The 21,175-nt window shown below is 39.8% G+C and overlaps 1 protein-coding gene across 4 annotated transcripts in view; it reads left to right on the top strand.

The window, feature by feature from the left end:
* BTRC (beta-transducin repeat containing E3 ubiquitin protein ligase) overlaps window positions 1-17,237 on the top strand; it is a 185,893-nt gene extending 168,656 nt beyond the window's left edge. For all 4 annotated transcript variants that reach the window (XM_059899708.1, XM_059899707.1, XM_059899706.1 and 1 more), the window contains 9 exons: window positions 242-338; window positions 993-1,130; window positions 1,604-1,722; window positions 3,553-3,802; window positions 4,295-4,413; window positions 5,623-5,733; window positions 7,379-7,457; window positions 13,258-13,450; window positions 15,373-17,237. In XM_059899708.1, the coding sequence (XP_059755691.1) occupies window positions 242-338; window positions 993-1,130; window positions 1,604-1,722; window positions 3,553-3,802; window positions 4,295-4,413; window positions 5,623-5,733; window positions 7,379-7,457; window positions 13,258-13,419 (1,075 nt within the window). In that variant the 3' untranslated portion in view covers window positions 13,420-13,450; window positions 15,373-17,237. The remainder of the gene's footprint in view (window positions 1-241; window positions 339-992; window positions 1,131-1,603; window positions 1,723-3,552; window positions 3,803-4,294; window positions 4,414-5,622; window positions 5,734-7,378; window positions 7,458-13,257; window positions 13,451-15,372) is intronic.
* The last annotated feature ends 3,938 nt before the right edge of the window (window positions 17,238-21,175 follow it).

The following is a 21,175-nucleotide window of genomic DNA, read 5'->3' as shown; positions in this document are numbered from 1 at the left end:
GGCCTGACACTCTGATGTTCTGTTTTACCCAAAAGCAAATCAATGTTGGCAGAGTTCCTTTGAGCCCAGAAAGTTCCTCCTTGACATGGACTCCTGAAATCGAGCTTAACTTCACACCTCTCCAGGCTAGTTATGGAGATTATATGGAATGGTAACTGTGAAAACACTTTGAAGAAATAGGAAGTTCCTTGTAAATGTATAATATTATGATTTTTATTTGGAAATATTTGTTGTTTTTTAGGGGACAGTATTTATTCAAAAACAAACCTCCTGATGGGAATGCTCCTCCCAACTCTTTTTATAGAGCACTTTATCCTAAAATCATACAAGATATTGAGGTAAGAATCTATGTATATTTGGGTATTCGCCAAATACTAGAGAATCATCAACATTCTTCAGTAACAGCATTGTTACAGCAAACCCATTAGGGTTTATTGTGTGGGTTAAAAATCAATTTCTTTACAAGTGAGTAGGATAGGTAAAATATAGTAAATTCCCAGGCAAAAAAAATTTAAAGCTTTTAAAAATTGTTTACTGATAGATAAATAGATGAGAGAGAGAATACGATAACAGCAGTGAAACTGCTGAAGTTGCACTTATAAGCCATTATTCAAATATCTTCTGAATTGAGCCTCTGTGGAAGTTCACTGGTAGAAATGGCCACCGTAAATGGAAGATGAGCACTGAGTAGGTAACCTCATGTGGTTCATAGCTTGCCCTCTGTTGGTGAACAGTCTCTTTCCAGCTGGTTTATTATTTAGTTGAATGAGTTATATACAGGAGAGTTCTAGGAAATAAATCTTTAATTACTTTGCACATGGAAAAATGCTTTACAGCGTTAAATAGTGGCTTTTTTAAAAAAATGCCTTAAGTTTTATATATCCAGTAGAGTAAAGCATTGAGCATTTGTCATTGGTTGCCATGAAAGTCAGATAAGAGCTTAGTTCTAGTCCTTTCCTAATTATTGCTTCTTTACCATTCCTTCTTCCTAGACAATAGAATCTAATTGGAGATGTGGAAGACATAGCTTACAGAGAATCCACTGCCGAAGTGAAACAAGCAAAGGAGTTTATTGTTTACAGTATGATGATCAGAAGATAGTAAGCGGCCTTCGAGACAACACAATCAAGGTGAGGTCTCTTCAGTTATGGGAAAGTAGCAGAAGGGGTGAGGATGACCACAGTATAAAGCAATCTAAAGCATAAACTCTAAGCAGTATTTCCAGAAAGTAAGAGTTTTAGATTGTTTCCAGTCCAAAAGCCAAAATTTCCTTAAAGGAAAAATGCCTGCTTCCCTCCAGAAACACATGCAAATGGATAGGGCTAGGGTTAAATTCTCTTCTTGAAGTGCACTGAATGGGCTATTACTCTTTTGGCCTTCACATAATTATAGGCTGCCGCTGTTCCTTAATGAAAAGGATAAAGTCTGCATTAGTACTGAAGCCACATATATATAGGTGCTTAGCTATACCTATAGGAAAGAATGCATTCCACACTATTCCGGGCTTTGATTCTTTTGGGGAATCAAACACATAATAGAGCCAGCAAGCCTCTGCAGCACCCCATTATCACGATGATCAAAAGGATCTTGTTTGCCATCCTAGATCTGGGATAAAAGCACATTGGAATGCAAGCGAATTCTCACAGGCCACACAGGTTCTGTCCTGTGTCTCCAGTATGACGAGAGGGTGATCATAACTGGATCATCGGATTCCACAGTCAGGTAGAAAATTTCAAATGATCTTTTGAACTCTGAAATATCAGATTCACTCTGTTCTGTCTTAGATAGTAATTTTGTATGCATCTGCTGAACACAGTTATGAAACTTCATAACCAAAGAAGAATAAACCACCAGCTCTCCCCATCATTGTGTCAGTCTAGAACTAGAAAACTTGATTTAGGAATGGTTACGGTAAGTTTACATTTTTGTACATTTAAGAAACTACAGGGACTTCCCTTGTGGTCCAGTGGTTAAGACTTTGCAGTGCCAATCCAGGGGGCCCCGGCTCGATCCCTGGTCAGGGAACTAGATCCCACGTGCCGCAACTAAGACCCGGCGCAGCCTAAATAAATAAATAAATATTTAAAAATAAAAAATTTTTTTAATTACAAAAAAATAGAAACTACATAATCTATTTTGATTTGGGGGAATCATCTATTATAGAAACTTGGTAAACCTTGCATTTCTTACAAAAACCTCCTCACAGGGGAATGACATGAATGGAATGAAGCCTTCCTTTCTAGTGGTTATAACTGTAGTACAGGCATGCCTATCTCCTTTAAAATGTGTACAGGTGAGCAAAGCTCTCTCTTTGCCAACCCCTCCCCTGCTGTCCCTGCAGTTTTTAATTGCAAGCTTCACTCAGGGAGGGACCTTCAATTTCCAGAGGCGTTAGTGATTTGATGACACAGCCATTATGCTGCTGGAGTCCAGTGTAGCTTGAGTTCTGGGTACTAGCAGCACTACTAGACTAGAAACCTCTGTTAGGAATTTTGCCTTGAGCTAAAGGATTTAGCAAACATAATGCATCAAAAGTAACTTTAAAAAAATAGGAAAAAAAGCAGTTAACTGCATTGTTAGATTCTCTGAAGTTAAATGTTTACCATTCCAAGTTATCCTCTGTGAATAGAAAAGGCCATTCCTGTTTCTTGTCTTTTGACTTAAAGGCATAGCAAATTCTGTTCTTAGAGTTATCAACATTTAACATTTATTGGTGCTTGTGGAGTGCCTCAAGGAAGCCAAAAGATTGTAGAGGCTAACATCATTTATAGGACAAGGGAAAAAATGATTTTCTAAAAGAGGGTTAAACTGAAAAAAGAAATAAAATGTGTTGTAAAAAACAAAGTAAATATACAAAAATAGAGTGATCAAAGTAAAATATACCTGCACAAAAAATTCTCAAGCTATCCAAGGGTCCCACACTATGCTGTGAAGCCCATATTGATATTGGGATGGCTGTTCTTGATCCCTACACTCATTTAAAGCACAGAAATGGGGCCTTACATTTAGAGTCTAGATAATTTTAGGCCTTGACCTATGTGGTGAAAACTAAGGTCCAGGGTCATCAAACTCACATCCATAGTACTAAGTCAGTCTGTTAGGGAAGCTTCTTGGCCTATGTCAGTCTAAGACCTGAGGGCTGTCTGTGGGATCACCAATGCTGTAGTTATTAATCAGATTCCCAGTTTAAAATGTATCAGATTGAATGTTAGAAGGTTTATGATAATCTTGAAGTCTGTGGCCAATTCTCTGGCGATGGTCACTGCAACCTAATTCCAGCCCCCTGAAACTAGCCCAGGTTTCACATTGGCAGCATCCCATCCCCTTCCTCTTCCTACTCTCCCAGTCCAGCCCTCTGTCTACCACTTCCCCATGGTCCATCAGTACACTTTAGCTCAGCTCAACTTCAGAGCTGCAGAAGGAAAGTAGGGTGTAACACTAACTATGAGAATAGGGTGGGAAGGGTGGGGAGTGAGGTGGTCCAATACTTGTAATAGATTGTAGCATGAGTTCCTCCTCAATCTAAGATAACCTTAATGTTGTTTGTTCCAGGGTGTGGGATGTAAATACAGGTGAAATGCTAAACACATTGATTCACCATTGTGAAGCAGTTCTGCACTTGCGTTTCAATAATGGCATGATGGTGACCTGTTCCAAAGACCGTTCCATTGCGGTGTGGGATATGGCCTCCCCAACTGACATCACCCTCAGGAGGGTGCTTGTTGGACACCGAGCTGCAGTCAATGTCGTAGACTTTGATGACAAGTACATCGTTTCTGCATCTGGGGATAGGACTATAAAGGTAATAAGGCATTTTTCAGTAAGTCCCCAACTTAGAAAAGGGGAGTTCATGTGGAAATCTGCTCAAGGGCAGTTTCATATTTAACCCTCACTGTAGAATACTTAATATTTAAATCAAATACTAGTTTATACATAAAAAGGTAATGAGTGAGATAGGTTGTGTGACAATTTGAATTAGGTTTTTATTCCTGTAAATAATGGTGAGTATGAAAAGGGCAGGGGTGAATTTAGGTTCAAGAAAATTTGTCTGCAAGACCAGACTAACCCCATAAGAGTACATCAATTTGAGGATTCTCATGTGACAGCAGCCAGCTACAAATTAGCTGTATATTACTATGAATTAAACTTGTCATTTTTTGGTTTGATTTGGATTGGTTTGAAAAGTTGAATTCCCCCTATTCAGTCCTATTTTCTGCTTCCCAAAAACTCCAGTTGCCATAGATTTTACTAGTAAAAGCACCAGATCAACTGCCAAATGCTATTTTTGTTTCAGGTATGGAACACAAGTACTTGTGAATTTGTAAGGACCTTAAATGGACACAAACGTGGAATCGCCTGTTTGCAGTACAGAGACAGGCTAGTCGTGAGTGGCTCATCTGACAACACTATCAGGTGAGCAGCAGGTGCCCTTGCCCAGAAGGGATCACTGTTATCCTGCCATTCATTGTTTGTGCACAGATCAAACAAATCTTCAACTGTGTTATGTTTATAATAAAACATTTTTCAGTTTCTGTAGCTTCTTACAGATCAAAAGTTTGCCCCAAGCAGAGAGGCAGCATAGCAAAGCCTTTTGTTGATGTGTTTCCTTCCCGTAATAGTTTTATCACCAGATAGACCTATTTAAAAAGTACTGCTTGAAAGAGGAAGTGAGCAAGAGAGATAAAAATGGAGGTTGAAGGCCCTTCTCTTTAAATTTCTCCTGCCTGCAGTTGAAAAGTGCTAATAAATAGCTAAAGGCCTTTTCTCTTTGCCACTGTTCTAAAAAAAGAAAAAAGATTTGTTTCCCTGCTAGAAATTGTGCATTTTGTTTTCTTAGCGTTACATAATTGGCCAGGGAATTGCCAGTCTTTGAAATTATAAAGAAATTATGAAGAATCCACAAATTGAAGTACTTTTTGGTATTTTTCCTTCATGAAGATGAATGACACACATATGAATAGAATTTGGAAGATTTATCAACCCTCTCCCCCTCCTTCAAAGAAGTACTAAGGAATGAAAAGGCCATTGAAAAAACAACAAATAGAGATATTGTTATATCTAAGGAAATTATCATTCCTACAAATCCTTTGGATTGGTCAGAAAGCATACATAATTTAAATTAGTATATAAAAGTTTTTGAGAACTTACTTTGCATTTCCGTTATATGAGAAAAACTGTCCTGGACAGTGGGGTGAAAGCAGAGAGTGTCCTCGGTGACAAAGGTGGACATACTTTGTGAGGGCAGGATGTCACTCATACTGCGTCTCTTTCTTATTAATTGTGATTTTAGGAAACATTATTTTTCTTGGCTTGGTCATTTCCTTCATAGGCAACTGTGTACATTGAATTCATCTTTTATATTCCTTGGTGACCCTGATTACAGAATTATATGAAGATTGGTGCTTTGAAAATATATACTGCATATTTGAACTTAAATCGTACATTTTTCTGCTTATATGGCAGAAAAGAAATAAATTACACTGAAAGTAATACATTTGTGTATGAGTGTTGATTGATTTTATTTTTTGGATATTTTAAAAGACGTATGGAGTATGTTATTATAACATTCTAAGCTTAGAAAAGAATACCTGAAAATTCACTTGACTCAATTTTCTCTTTTAGATTGTGGGACATAGAATGTGGTGCATGCTTACGAGTGTTAGAAGGCCATGAGGAATTGGTGCGCTGTATTCGATTCGATAACAAGAGGATAGTCAGTGGAGCCTATGATGGGTGAGTTTGCTAACAGCGTTTTTAAAAAATCTGCCTGTTAATCCCTCCTGCCTTAGAATGTTAAATATAACCTTTCCTTGTCTCTAAAAGATATCACAGAAAAAATCTGATACAATATTTCTTGTGTCTAATCCATACATTCACCTCTCCTTTGTTTACTCTTTTCTAAAATATGCTTCCCAATCATTTAATTGTACTTGTTTGCTCATGAATTTCATTAATATTTTGGTTTTTTGGTTATATATTTATCTGTTTAGCCCTATAAAACAAAGAACTGGGTAAACCCACTATATCAGGATATGAATATAAAATAGTGACTTATTAATAAAGCTGAAATGTTGGAGAGCAATATCTTGGGGGAGGGTGGCGCTTAGTATGGTAACAGTCTTGAATTTTTATCCCTTTGAGTGATTCCTAAAAGTACAGCCCTCTTGTCCTCACTTCTAGCATTTCAGTCACAATGAGTTAAGTAATCTTTACTTTCCTTCAGTCTGATTTCGAATGGTCATAGAGTCCTTTCATGTTGTGGATAGATCCCATGTCCAGCAATGCTAATAAGCACATAGTAAATTCTTACAAAAGTGTATTCACTTATGAAGTGCTCTCTATCATTTCTCCTCATCAAGGTGCCTGATTTGGGGAAGTAGGCGGCCACAGTTCAAATATTGGCAGCTTTTAATTTTATTTTATTTTAATATTTATTTATTTAGCTCTGCCGGGTCTTAGTTGCAGCACGTGGGATCTTTTTAGTTGTGGCTTGTGGGATCTAGTTCCCTGACCAGGGATCGAACCCAGGCCCCCTGCCTTGGGAGTGAAGTCTTAACCACTGGACCACCAGGGAGGTCCCTGGCAGCTTTTTTAAATATCAGAAACTAACTTACAACATTATCTTAGTTTATGAGCTGGCTATACTGATATATTAAGACAACTCAAGCAGCAGCAGTAAGTGTTAACAGACCCACTTCCTCTGCTTTGAGTCAGCCATCACTGTTCTACCCTTGGGAAATTGTTCAGGGTATGATGACATGTTCCAGATAAGTCCAAGGTTGTATTTTCTCATTGCCCTGGTTTTGATCTATACCCACTTTTCTTGGGTTTTGTCTGTTATTAATACTTACCTTGAGGAGACATGACCTATACTTGATTTATAGAAGAGCTATACTTTTCTTATTTAAATCAAAATATGAGGATTTGCTTACATAAACTCCAGAGCTCTTAAATGGACCCCAGTCCTCTGATATGTGTGACATGAGCCATTCTTAGAATTGACCAGAAAGAAGATGCCTCAGAGTTATAGGTTTCTAGGTCTAAGTGATCTCTTCTATCATTAAGAGTTCTAATGTATCGATATAAGAACTCCTTTTGGCCCAAAGTATGGTGTAACTTTACCATTCACTCTCTTCAGTTTGGTTAAAGCTAACCTGTTTCTCAGTTTTAGGTTAATCACGTACATTTTCCACTTTTAAGAATGAATGCAAGGACTGAGTCTCCAAAACAAAAATGTTTTTGTATATTCCTGTGAGCTGCATTTATAATATAAACTATCTTCGCTGTACATATTTATTGCCGTGACTTTTTGCTATTCTTCCTGTGTTCCCTTGATTTTGCTTTTAAGTAAGATTTTTGTCCCCTTTTTGATCTTTAGAAAAATTAAGGTGTGGGATCTTGTAGCTGCTTTGGACCCCCGTGCTCCTGCAGGAACTCTCTGTCTACGGACCCTTGTGGTAAGAGCCTTATTGTTTAGAGGGGTTTGGGGAGCAGGAAGGGAAAGAAATTAACATTGATGTGCTGTGGAATACAGAGCTGGATTTGATAGTTAGAACTTCACAAAGCCTACTACTAAGTGGAAAGGCAACCAATACATGACAATAAAATATGTTTATATAGCTGCCTTTCATCCAAAAGTGCTTTAGAGACTGTATATGGAGAAGAATGTGGCAGCTGTTCAACAGCTGCACAGCAACTGTATACAACAGTTTAGTACAGGAAGTGAATAAGAATTCTCTATCCACCAGAAACAGTAGGGGGTACTTAGGGAGAGAGAACATAATTACTCAAATTGGAACCTGTCCTGAATCTGAGGACCTGCACACCTGTGCCTGCAAAAAGTGCCAGGGGAGTCTATGTGAACCCCCTGGTCAGCCCCTGAGTTACGCTTCCTATTTAAGGCATGCTGCCTCCAGCAATTTAAATCTCGTCTCTTTTATACTAATATACCCCCTTGCCCAAACATCTTGGTATTTGAGCAAAGAAGTGACATAGAAGGAAGAATGTCACCTCAAAAGCACCAAGTTCTTTATGGTGGTGTTAGCCAAAGGCCCAGATCAGAAAGTGGCTTAAGGTTTGAAAGCTGCTTCCATTAGAAAAAGATTAGGTGGGCCACCAGGGAGGACATATCTTTTGCACAATTCAGGGAAAAGATGAGAGCAAGCATTTGAAGCCCAGTGTTCTGAATCCTGACTCTCAACATTTAGGCAGCCTCTGCTTTGGAGAAGAGAGAGATGCATTTCTTTGTCTTCCTTGTTGGATTTAAAGCTCGTTCTTAAAGCACCAGAACTGCTTTACCTGCATGTTTCACACATGGTTTTTTAAAGTGTGTGCTCTAATTCATTTGATTTTTGAAGTATAATTTACATACAGCAAAATTTGTCCCTTTTTTAGTATACTTCTATGAATTTTGCAATTGTGTAAACACCACAGTCAAGATATAGAACATTTCCGTCACCCCAAAAATGATACCCCTTCCTATTAATCCCCTCTCCTCAACCCCTAGCAACTGTCCCTATAGTTTTGCTATGAGTGTCATATAAATTAAATCATATTTATGTAGCTTTTTGCATTTGGCTTTTTTCACTTCTTTTGAGATTCATCCACATTGTTGCATGTGTAAATACTTTGTTCCTTTTTATTGCTGAGTGGTATTCCATTGTATGGATGAACTAATTTCTTTATTCATTCACCAGTTTAAGGACATTTGGAATGTTTTCAGTCTTTGGTGATACTGAAAACATTCCCATACAGGCTTTTGTATGTACATTTTTTTCTTTCATTTCTCTTGGGTAAGTACCTAGGAGTATGATTTCTGAATATATATTTAAATTTAAAAGAAACTACCAAGCTATTTCCCAGAGTAGCATTTTGGGAGTTAGCAAATGCAAACCATTTTACATTTCCACTAAACAATGTGTGAATGTCCAATTTTTCCACATCCTTGACAGGACTTGGTGTTGTCAGTTTTAAAAAACATTACAGCCATTTGAGTGGGTGTGTAGTGGTTGTAGTTTTAATTTGCATTTCTGTGATAGCTAATGGTATAGAACATCTTTTCATGTGCTTATCTTCTTTTGAAGTGTCTTCACATCTCATCCTCATTTATTTATTGAGTTGTCTTACTAAGTTTTTAAAAACAGGTTTATTGTGGTATAATAGACATACAGTAACATGGACATATTTAAGTATACAACTTGATAAATTTTGACGTATGTACAAAACAGTGAAAACATCACTTCAGCCAAATAATGAACATATCCTCATGTCCCCTATTACATAGTAATCCCTCCTTCCCATCCCACCCCACTTTTCCTTGTTCCTATCCCCAGGCAGCCACTGATCTGCTTTCTGTCAGTATTGATTAGTTTACATTTTCTAGTGTTTTATAAATGTAATCATAACAGTATGTACTCTTTTTTGCCTATTTCTTTTCACAAAGCATAATTATTTTGAGATTCACCCATGTTGTTCATATAGAGCAATTTTCCTTTTTGAAAATTGTTGAGGAGTATCCCATTGTATGGTTATACCAAAATTTATTTATCCATTTGCCAATTGATGAAAATTTAGGTTATTTCCAGTTTGGGCCTATTACAAATAAAGTTTCTATAAACATTTTTGTACAAGTTTTTGTATGAACATATATTTTCATTTCTCTGGGATAAATCCTAGAAACAGAATGGCTAGGTCACATGGTAAGTATATTATTAATATTTTTAGAAACTGCCAAACTGTTTTCCAAAGCAGTTGTACAGTTTAACATGGTAACACAACTGTGCGTGAGAGTTCCAGTTACTCCATATCCTCACCAATACTTAGTACAGTCTTTTTTGAATCCTTCTAATAAGTGTGTCATTGTACTGCATTGTGATCTTAATTTTATATCCCTAATGTTAATAATGTTGCGCATCCTTTTTTTTTTTTTAAAGGGGGACTTTTTAAAAAAATTTATTTTTGGCTGCATTGGCTTTTCATTGCTGCACGTAAGCTTTCTCTGGTTGCAGCAAGTGGGGGCTACTCTTCGTTGCCATGTGCGGGCTTCTCATTGCGGTGGCTTCTCTTGTTGCAGGGCACGGGCTCTAGGCGCACAGGCTTCAGTAGTTGTGGCACGCAGGATCAGTAGTTGTGGCTCGCGGGCTCTAGAGCGCAGGCTCAGTAGTTCCGGTACACGGGCTTAGTTGGTACATGGGCTTAGTTGCTCCACACCATGTGGGATCTTCCGGGACCAGGGATTGAACCTGTGTCCCCTGCATTGGCAGGCAGATTCTTAACCACTGCGCCACCAGGGAAGCCCCAATGTTGAGCATCTTTTCATATGTTTATATGCCATCCGTATATCTACTTTGTTGAAGTGTTTGAATGTTTTGCCCATTTTAAAAATTGAGTGGCTTTCTGATTATTGAGTTTTAAGATTCTTTTGCATATTCAGGATACAAGTCCTTTATTAGATATGTGATTTGCAAATATTTTTTTTTCCAGTCCATGGTTTGTTTTTTTATTCCCTTTAAAGTATCTTTTGAAAAGCAGAAATTAATTTTGATTAAGTCCAGTGTGTCAATTTTTCTGTTAGGGATTATGTTATTAGCTATTATATCTTTAAAAAAAAATTTATTTGCCTAATCTGAAGTCACAAAGATTTTCCCCTCTATTTTCTTCTAGAAGTTTTATACTTACAGGTTTTACATTTTAGTCAGTGATTCATTTTGAGTTAGTTTTTGCAGATGGTACAAGGTATGGATCAAAGTTCATATGGATATCCGATTGTTCCATCTCCATTTATTCAGAAGACTATCCTTTTTCTTCTTCGTTTTCTTTTTTTTTTTTTTTTTTTTTTAGATTTTTATGTTTTATTTATTGCTGTAGAACAAGTGCCTGGCATAGAGAAGATGCCATTAATGGCTTTGGAGATTTGTTTCCCCTTTTTCTTCTTAATAGCAGCTTTGTCAAAAACAAATTGACCATATATGTGTGGGTCTACTTACGGACCTACTCAGTCCCATTGCTCTTTTTGTCTATCTTGGTTACTGCAGCTTTTTAATAACCCTTGAAGTCAAGTAGCGTTAAGTCCTTCAACTGTGTTCTTTTTCAAAGTATTTTGGATTCTTTGAATTTTCATGTGAATTTTAGAATCTGTTTGCCAATTTCAACAACAAAAAGTCTGCTGAGATTTTCATTGGGATCATGTTGAATCTAAATTGATTTGGCAAGAATTGACTTCTTAACAATATTGAATTTTCTTCTAAATAAAGACCATTTATTTAGGTCTTTTAAAATTTCTCAGCAATGTTTTATAGCTTTCAGTGTAAAGGTCTTATACATCTTTTGTCATATTTATCCTTAAGTATTTGTTATTTTTAATGCTATTATAAATGGTATTTAAAATTTTTGATTTCTGGATTATTCACTGCAAGTATGTACAAATACACTTCTTTTCCAATCTGTGTACCTTCCTTTTTTTTTTTTTTTTTGTTTTACTGTACTGACCATCAGTACAGTGCTCAAAAGAATTGGTAAGAGTGGATGTCCTTATCTTTGGGAAAAGGCATTTGGTCTTTTACCATTTTATATATACTTTTATATAGATATATGTTAGCTATAGGTTTTTCATGATACATTATCAGGGGATTAGGAGGTTCCTTTCAGTTCCCAGATTGCTGAGAGCTTTTATTAGGAATGGATGTTGGTTTTTGTTAAATGCTTTTATCTGCATCCATTGAGTTGACCATATGGTTTTCACCTTTATTCTGTTAATTGCTGTATTACATTGATTTTTGATATTAAACTTTGCATCACTACAGATCCTGTGGACATTAAAAGGATACTAATAAAGGAATACTATGAACAACTCTATGCCCCCAAAATTGATAACCCAGATGAAATGGACCAATCCCTTGAAAGATACAATCTTCTACAACTTAGGAAGAAATAGACATTCTGAACAGACCTATACCTATTAAAGAAATATAATAAATAATTAATAACCTTCCAAGACAGAAAGCACCAAGCCCAGATGGGTTCACTGGTGAATTCTATTAAATGTTTAAGGAAGAAATTATACCAATTCTCTATAATTTCCTCCAGAAGATAGAAGCAGAGTGAATACTTGCTACCTAATTCTGTGAGGCCAGCATTACCCTAATACTGAAACCAAACAAAGATATAACAAGAAAAGAAAACTACAGACCAGTATGTCTTATGAACACAGATGCTCATCTATCTAATGAGCTCATTTACATCTTGTAAAGAATGTAAAATAGTGCAGCCTCTATGGAAAACAGTATGGTGGCTCCTCAGAATATTAATGATAGAATTACTGTGTGATCCAGCACTCCCACTTCTGGGTATATATCCCAAAAAATTAAAAGCAGGATCTCAAAGAGATCTTTGCATACTCATGTTCATAGCAGTATTATTCATAATAGCCAAGAGGTTGAAGCAACCCAAGTATCCATTGATAGATGAATGGATACACAAAATGTGGTGTGTTTGTGTGTGTGTGTGTGTGTGTGAATATATATATATATATATATATATATATATATATATATATATATTCACACACACACACACACAGAGAGAGAGAGAGGAGAGAGAGAGAGAGAATGGAATAGAATAGAATATTATTCAGCCTTAGAAAGGAAATACTGTCACATGCTACAACATGGATGAAACTTGAGGACATTATTCTAAGTGAAACAGGCTTATACCTGCTTATGGGAGCCAATTGTTAGACGTTCATGAATTTTGCAAGCTGGTTGAACTCAGATGGGTAGCTTGAAACTGGCCAGGATAGAAATTTTTAGACCATAAAATGTGCAAATGCTTTTACAAATTGGGGAGAGTTAATTGATAACTATATACCAGCACACTAGTTATTATTGCTCATCGGTCCTTGGCCTTTGATTGTAAAAGAATCCTAGAAATACAGAGAAGAGGATAAAGCCAGGGAGGTACTGAGGAATGTTCTCATTCAGCCTAAGTCTAGGAGAGTTAGTAATGAGAAACTAGTGTACTATTTGACATGTATCAGCTGTAGTAAATATTACTTTGATTGTATACGAAATCAACTACCCAATATTTGACTTTTCCATCCTGCCTTTAATCCAAGTTAAGGTTTTTCTCTGTATTCTTGAAACAGCTAAATGGTAGAGAAAACTATCAGCATAGCCTTTCCATAGACTCCTTTTGACAAGTTGCTGAATTTGTGTCCTTTTGATTTTGAGTAGTTCAAAAGTTTTGTTTCTGCTTCTTTAGGAGCATTCTGGAAGAGTTTTCCGACTCCAGTTTGATGAATTCCAGATTGTCAGTAGTTCACATGATGACACAATTCTCATCTGGGACTTCCTAAATGATCCAGCTGCCCAAGCTGAACCCCCCCGCTCCCCTTCTCGAACATACACCTATATCTCCAGATAAATAATCATACACTGACCTCAGACTTGCCCAGGTATGAAAAAGAATTGTGTACATAGCACTGTGGGTAGGAAATGGAACATTGGCTGTAAGGTATTGTGAGTTCTTGGAGCCTTCTCATGCCCTTTATATCTCCAAGTCCTGTAAAGCAGAAGCTGACACCATGAGACAGGGCTGGGGCTGCACATTGGACACTGCTTTTGGTTGAGGTAGCCAGCCTCAGTTCTTAGATGATTCTTGAACTAGATCTAGATGATCCTTGTGTAGTAGAACTAATATTCCTGCCTCAGTAATCTAGTAGGATTTTTAAGAAAATAAAATGAGATTTGAATCAGTTTCAAAACTAAGAGTATTGACCCCAAAGCCTATGGCTTTGTAATTCCCAGATTAAACTAGCACCTATAATGGAGACCCTTTAACCCAAGTAGATAATCTAATGTGTGAAAGGAAAAATCTCTTGGTGAAATATCGGGCTGCTTTCTCACAGCTCTGCCTTGTCAGTATCATTTGATTGTAAAAGGTAGCTTTTCTTTTATCCTTATCCGCATTCCCTACTGCATCCAAAAAAGAAAAGAACTATTTTTTGACCTTGGAAGTAGCTCTGGAGTTGGTGAGAACTCCATATAATCTCCCACTCAAGTCTCCATCCTCTCTCTGGGGCAGGAAAAGATCCTAATATTCATCTTAATCTATAGCCATGGTATATTTAGGTCATACTTGGTGTCCTAACCAGTTCAAATATAGGTAATCACTGGTTTGGGAAAACTGTACTAGCTACTGGGGAGGATTGCCATTATTGTCGTTTCTTGTTTCCCATACCTGCCTCCGTTCTTGTGCCAGAAGTACACATTTAGTACACTTTTCTGCACATCTTTCTATAGTGGTTCTTCTGAACAGGGTGTTTCATGCCCTGCTGGGCTCGCTTCAGTCCTCACTTCTCTCAGAGAGGACGCACTGCTTCCTCAACCAAGACACACAGACAGGCCTAGGTGAGAATCCTAGCTGCATGCCCTTGGGCAAATAACTTCGCAGAGCCTTAGTTTCCTTATTAGTAAAATGAGGGTTGCAATACCTACCACACAGAGCTGTTGTGAGAATCCCCTTGAAATGTTATATGTAAAATTCTTAGTGTAAAATTCTAATTAGTATTAGTATTAATATTGTAGTCGTCATGTACCTATCCCCTCCTTTTGCCAAAATTTTCTCCTTAGATTTTGATGGCATTTTGCCATTTTTAATATTCTTCCTGGCTCTCTGATTGTTTATGTCTCCTTCTTTCTCTCACCCCTAAAATGTAGACGTCCACTAAGAGTCTGTCTCGGGCTTTTCTTCCTTATCTGAGTTCCCTGCTTTGTCTGCCTTATCTCTTCCCGAGGCTTCAGCTCTCAATTCTAATTTGTATCTGTAGTCCCAACCTCTGCCTAATCTCCAGGCCACATCTCCAGACACCACCTACACACCTGTCCTTGAAGGTACCAGGAGCACTTCTAGAGCACACATCTAACAATCAGGCTCTCCCCTCATCTACACTGCCAGTCCCCTCCAGCCAAGCAGCCAGATAGCCTCACCTCACTCCCCCACTTTTGTTAGTGGCACATTGCGTTCATGGCCACTAAGGGCCGGAGCCTCAGAGCTGTCCTCGCCCACTCTACCATTATAGGGAGCAGCTGAAAGCTTGATGCTACACCCACCATAGTCATTCTTAATGTCTAGCTATCAGAGTCACTCTGCATGAGCACTACAGCCCTGACCATGTCAGTGAGCCCTGCCGAGTCCCCAAACAGGCCATGTAGCCTTTGACAGAAGCTCCTGCATGGCATGGACAGAAAGTGGGCATTAGGAAGCACCTCTGAGCCTTTCCCCCAATTGACAGCTAGTTTAATATTCTTTTCCTCTTAGAGAAAGTGAGAAATATAGGAAAAGGGACTAATGACTATGTGCTCTGTTTTCGCACAGGACTCATTAAAGTTGCGGTATTTAACGTACCTGCCAATACCAGGATGAGCAACAACAGTAACAATCAAACTACCACCCACTTTCCCCGGACTAGCCGAGGAGCGGGGCTTTAAGACTCCTGTTGGGACACAGCTGGTCTGCAGTCGACCCAGGATGGTTTACTCAGCACAGCTGACTGCTTCCGTGCTGCTATCAGAAGATGTCTTCTATCTTTTGTGAATGATTGGAACTTTTAAACCCCACCTCCCCTCCTTCTTTCCTCCTGCACATGTTTTTTCCTCATTTGGTTCCAGACAGAGATGACATAAATATATTTAGTGTTTTGCCAGAATCTCTCTTGCTTTGCCGTTAAGCAGAAGAACTAGTTTCCTATGTAGCCTACTGGGAGAGAGCCACTTCTAGGGGACGGGGGATACAACTTCAAGCCAGATAGCACCCAGTGTCTCCCTGTAAACTGCAAGAATACCCAGCACCTGGCAAGATCTGCCCAGCCTCACTGTGCTTAGGAGGAAACAGCTGTCTGTGTAGCCTCTGGGGCAAGAAAGAAAGAAAACAAGAATGTACACCCTGGAAGATCTGGGCCTCTTTCCTTCCATCTCTTTCTCTGTTTCTGTCCCTCTTGCCCCTTCTCCCACTCCCCTTCAACATGTTTATCTGCTCCACCTGAGAAGAAAGAGTATGAAGAAAGTATCCTCAGTTGTCATAAGGCAAATGAGAAAATGCAATACTTAGAAGAGTTAAGTACTCTTCAGTCAAAATTTCAAACCCAGGCTTTTGCTGCAAGTGACCCTATGTGGCAACGATGGATTCTCAGACATGGTACTCTCGTCGTATTTGCACCTCTTCTCTCTTCTCCTTGTAACACCCACCCACCCACCCCCCCCAAAGAAAGGGGGGAGGGGCAGAAATTTCCTGGGCTCCTTCAATGGCCACATCTTTTCTGGACTCAGCAGTCTCCTCGATTCCATGTAGAGTGTGGAAAGGAGTTGCTGATTGCATTTCCTCTCATTAACAATTAGATGTGTAATAAAAAGCGTTGTACTTCATCTTAAATCACTGCTAAGGCTCAGCCTACAGAAAGGGTTGAAATGGCCAGAGCCAGTCGCTCATTGCATTCTGCATAATGGTTCGCGTCTCTGATTTCCTCATCAGGGCCTGCAAGTACCCAGGCGCGCCTGTATCTTTGCCGAGACCATGATCAGACTAGCTTACCAGGTAGTCAAGACTAAAAGGTGATGTCTTTTTCATTTAAGCCAGTAAATATTGTCTCTCAAAAATCAAGCTAATCATCTCAACCTTGCTCTGCAGAACCTTCCTTCTGCTTTTCCAAACCTGGTATTTATAAAAGGCAAAACTGCCAGAGAGAGAATCAGGGTGAAGTTTGGCACACAGGGTTTATTAATGGCACAGGAACTGCCTTCTCTTTCCTTTTCTTCCTTCTCCTGGCCTTATTTTACTCTCCACTCTCCCCAGTAAAATTCCTCTGGCAGTTGGTGAGCAACATAAATAAATGGACTTCAGCAAGGGCCAAGGCTTACTGGCCACTTCAAAAGCAGCTATAGGGGCTTCAGGTGCAGGGCATGTGTGCCCCCCAACCTGGGGGCACAGGGAGTACTATCAGTATGTGCCCGGCTTGTTTCCCTGGGCAGGAATGGGCCTTCACCAGCCATATTGTGTGGCACAGACACACCCATCAGTGGGCACAGGGAAGTCTCCAAGCCTTCCCTTGGAAGCTGAGCAGACAGGCCCATTGTTTCCGTTATATCAAAGCAGTTGAGTAAAAGAAAGGCCCCTTTTAACCAGCTGCTGTAAAAACTTCAGAATGGGATCCTGTTGCAGGCGACCTCAAAGCCAGGCCACCTTTAGTTCGGGGTGGGGGGGGGGGGGTGGTCATCCTCACTCTTTCCTCTGCTTTGCCAGAAGGAATCCTCTTTCCAAAATATGCCCAGACTGAATTTTGTTACATACTGAGAGGCAGATTGTGCATATGCATTTTCCCTTTCCTGCTTTATGAGTGCTTTTAAGCGTTTAGTTCCAGGTTATAGCCAGAAAATATTTCCCAGTGAAATGATTGTCATTACTTGGGAAATTCTGGGTTGGCCAAAAAGGTCGTTCGGATTTTTCCACACGTCTTACAGAAAAACCCAAACGAACTTTTTGGCCAACCCAATATTTTCTGAATATAATTTCCTTACCAAATACCCACATGCTAGATGTATATCTTCTATTTAGCCACTATCAGGGTTCCTTGTCTATTGTCTTGACTTTGTGTGTGTGTGTGTGTGTGTGTGTGTGTGTTGACTATTAATGGCTTTTTGATTGGTTAAGGATTTTGCTATAGATGGGGCAGAGGGCCATCCCAGGTCAGGCATTAAAGAGGCATGGATTTTGAGCTATTTCAAAATATTGTCCAATAGCCATAACTTTACCAGTCCTTCTCTTATATGCTGCTGTTCAGAAGTGGAACCATGGAATATTCATTGGTCCCCAGGGTTTTGCTCTCTCATCTAGGTTCAGTTGAAGGTATGTTGACAGGAGCTTGTCCAGTACATCATAAATGAGATCAAGGGTGAACCCTGCAGTCCGGAGCCATTAGCTCTATCGAGGATATTCTCCAGGTTGTCCTCTGCTGCTCATGGAAATGGGAATGAAGTTAAGTGGTCTGAAAAACTTGTCGGTCACATTTCTCAGCTCTGGGGGTCATTTACCAGTTCATTGTAGAAGAAATAATCAGGTAAGTAGAAGTTCATTTCCAGAGAAAGTAAATGCCACTTACCATCTCTGCATGATTTCAGTGGGAATTGATTATCACTAATCCCCAACTGGGCTAGAAAAAATGTAGTTTGACCTTTTTAAAAAGACAAGAGAAATGAAGTCTCAGCACCTCCAAAGGAATGGTAGAAAAGGAGCTGAAGGTGTTTCTGGGCTCTGAAATGAAATGTCCCCATTGTAGATTAGTCTCTTCTCACTAAAATTCCAATTTAGGCCTGAAAGAAACATCTCATAAAGATGGGAGGAATCCTGTTCAAAGGCAGGCAAGGAGCGTGTGCATGCCCCTGCACCTGGTTACTCTGTGGGCACTTGTGAGCTCTCTGTTCACACTGGGGCTCCTTGGACAAAACCAGCATGCCTTGCTACATGTGTGTATATTTCCACTGCTGAGAACATCCTTTTACTTTCTTATGTGCAGTTTGAAAATGGACATGAATTGTGAGTGGGAGGCCTTTTACACCTGTCCCTTGGCAAAATTCTTTCCAACGACTCTTCACCAGAAACTTCAGAGACAGGGACTCTCTGGAATTCTATTGACAAGTAATAAAGTCTGGCCCTCGTAGCTTGTTTCTGGGAAAGACCCTGGGACCCCTAAATCATTCTGTTTTCTGCTTGAGTAAGAAAAATCCTTTTTATTTTTCTTTTGTAAAATCAAAAGCTGAAGAGAAGAAAATATGCACTCTTCTCCTTTGCCGTCTCCTGGTACCCATTGGTCTGAATAGCTGTGGTTGGTCTGTTCCTTACTTAGCACTTGATTGTACATGGAAACACAGGGCTGGGGGTGGAGTGGCAGGGGGAATATTGGAATAACTAGGGCAACATTTTCTTCCCCAGAATTAGACACCTTGGTATTGTTGACCTTCTTGGCATCTTAGATGGTAATACCTTCCTGCCTAGAACAGCGCAGGCCAGAGAGGCTAGGCTGCAAGTTTGATTCTGGAGGAATCCGAAGTACTTCCAGGTGTCAGAAGGGATGCTTCGATGCCTACCACGTGTTTGATGATCAGGTTTGCCATATGACTTTAATCCATATTTCTGATCTCCTCCTCCATTTCTCTGAGTTCAACAGACTTCCCCAAGCTGGAGAACAGAAAAAGGTGCCCTTGCTTCTTTTTGCCTTCCTTTCTTCCCTCCTAGAGTAACCCTCACTTCTACCAAGTGTACCTGAACCTGCAGGCTGAGTTTATCTCCCCAGGCCTCATCCACATAGCTGATTGCTGGCAGACCACAGCCCCTTACGTTATTCACAGTCTCAACATAATCAGTGCTGAAAAGACAGCCGTCTCTTAGTAGAATAAAGCTGAGTTTCTCTTCTTGTTACTTTACCTGTAGTTCATTTGTGACTTCAGAATCCTTGGGACTGAGGAGAGAAACCAAAACGTGATTATGGCTGCTGATTTCAGGTGGAACTTAATGCATTGATATCCAGAAACCTCTTCTGTTGGAAGTTGAGTACCTATGACCTAAAATTTCCTGGAGGCAGATGACATCTGCCAACATCTCTCCAGCCCACCCAACTGGTTCCTGGGTGGCTGTGTGGGTGTTTAAGGGTCAGTGCAGTAAACAGCATTATAAAGCTTCACCTCCCCTCTATCCCTTTCTCTTCTTGGACACTGATGGAAAAGACCAACAAGAAGGGTTAGATCTCTGGGTACCAAGGACACTAACACTTTCCCAAATCAAGCCCAATGCAGACTGTTCTGACGGATGTTCACTGGACTCCAGCTAAGGGGCAGGCCTGGCAACAAGTGTGAGCCTCCCTGTGAGCTTTTGGTTGGCTCAGCCTTTATTCTCTAGACTCTTCAGTACTGACTGCTTTGACTTTTGTGATTATGTTATGGTGATGTGTAGTCAATGTACCAATATGTTCACAACCTAGGATCATGGTAATATAGTGTATTTTGTTTTGTTTTTAACTGTTCAGAAAAAAAGTAACTTAAATTACAAATATAAGATTAAAGTGAATGTCCTGGGTGTCTTATCTCTCTATGCCAACATGAAGAGGACAATGACTTTTTCAATATAGAAATTGAGGGAGTAAACAGAGACCTTTTTAGGATAATCTGACATGAGAAAACAATATTGAGAGAAGATAGGGCCAAATGGGTATGAATAAGTATGGGAAAGGGAACCCAGGCATATAATTAGTGTTCCATGTTGAATTAAATTGAAGCCAAAGTGATATCTAACTTGGGAACTGGTCACTATAGCCTTGGCCTACCAATCTGAGCTCAGAACTTAAGTTTTCCTCTGCCACCTCATTAGGTGAAAAGACTTGGGTTTCCCCGGCATCCCATTTGATCAGTTTCGAGATGGGAGAGCTCACGTTTGGGAGTAATTTCAAGAGAGATTCCAACAAGCTATAAAAATGAAGGGAGCATTGACTGGGGAAACCCACCCTCTTTCCCTCCTTAAATCAAACCTAGGGAAGTGAGTACCAGGTTGCAGCCAGACCCCTCCCTCCTCTCCTCCCTCTTCCCCTCTAGTGCCACAAGCAGGAACCTCAGCAAAAGTAACTCATCTTTGTTCTACATCTATGGGCTTTTAGTAGTGGTGGTCCTCCCTGCCTGACTAGGCCCCCTGGCTCTGTCAGCCTTGTGGTCTCAGTGCCTGTTGTACCTGGATTGACAACTGTGGTCATTAGAGCATTCTCAGACTATTAGATGACAGGGCCCCAGTGCAGAAGTATCCCTGCTAGAACAGGAGGCATGTCAGAGCATCAGGTGCACCTGACATTGTGCAAATGAGGAACCTGAGGAACAAGAAAAAGGGCCCCCCACACTGCCCAAGACCACACTGGAGTCTCCTCCCTAAGAGCTAAGGAGAGGGAAGGGGAGGAGTCAGTGGACAGTCCTGGGGCCACTGGCATCTACTCAGTTGTCACTTGTAGGCTGGACTCCTGAGCCCAAAATTGAGCAGAGGCTGGGCCTGGGAGGGTTATGGGTCTCACCTTGAAACCCAGTGTCAAATCGCTCCCCCCTAGGAAGACTGGGGTCTAGGGCACACCCTTGGAAGACTCAGCCCTGAAATC

Source organism: Balaenoptera ricei, chromosome 16 (assembly GCF_028023285.1).
Source record: "Balaenoptera ricei isolate mBalRic1 chromosome 16, mBalRic1.hap2, whole genome shotgun sequence".
NCBI lineage: Eukaryota > Metazoa > Chordata > Mammalia > Artiodactyla > Balaenopteridae > Balaenoptera > Balaenoptera ricei.
This window is presented reverse-complemented; position numbering and strand designations above follow the sequence as displayed.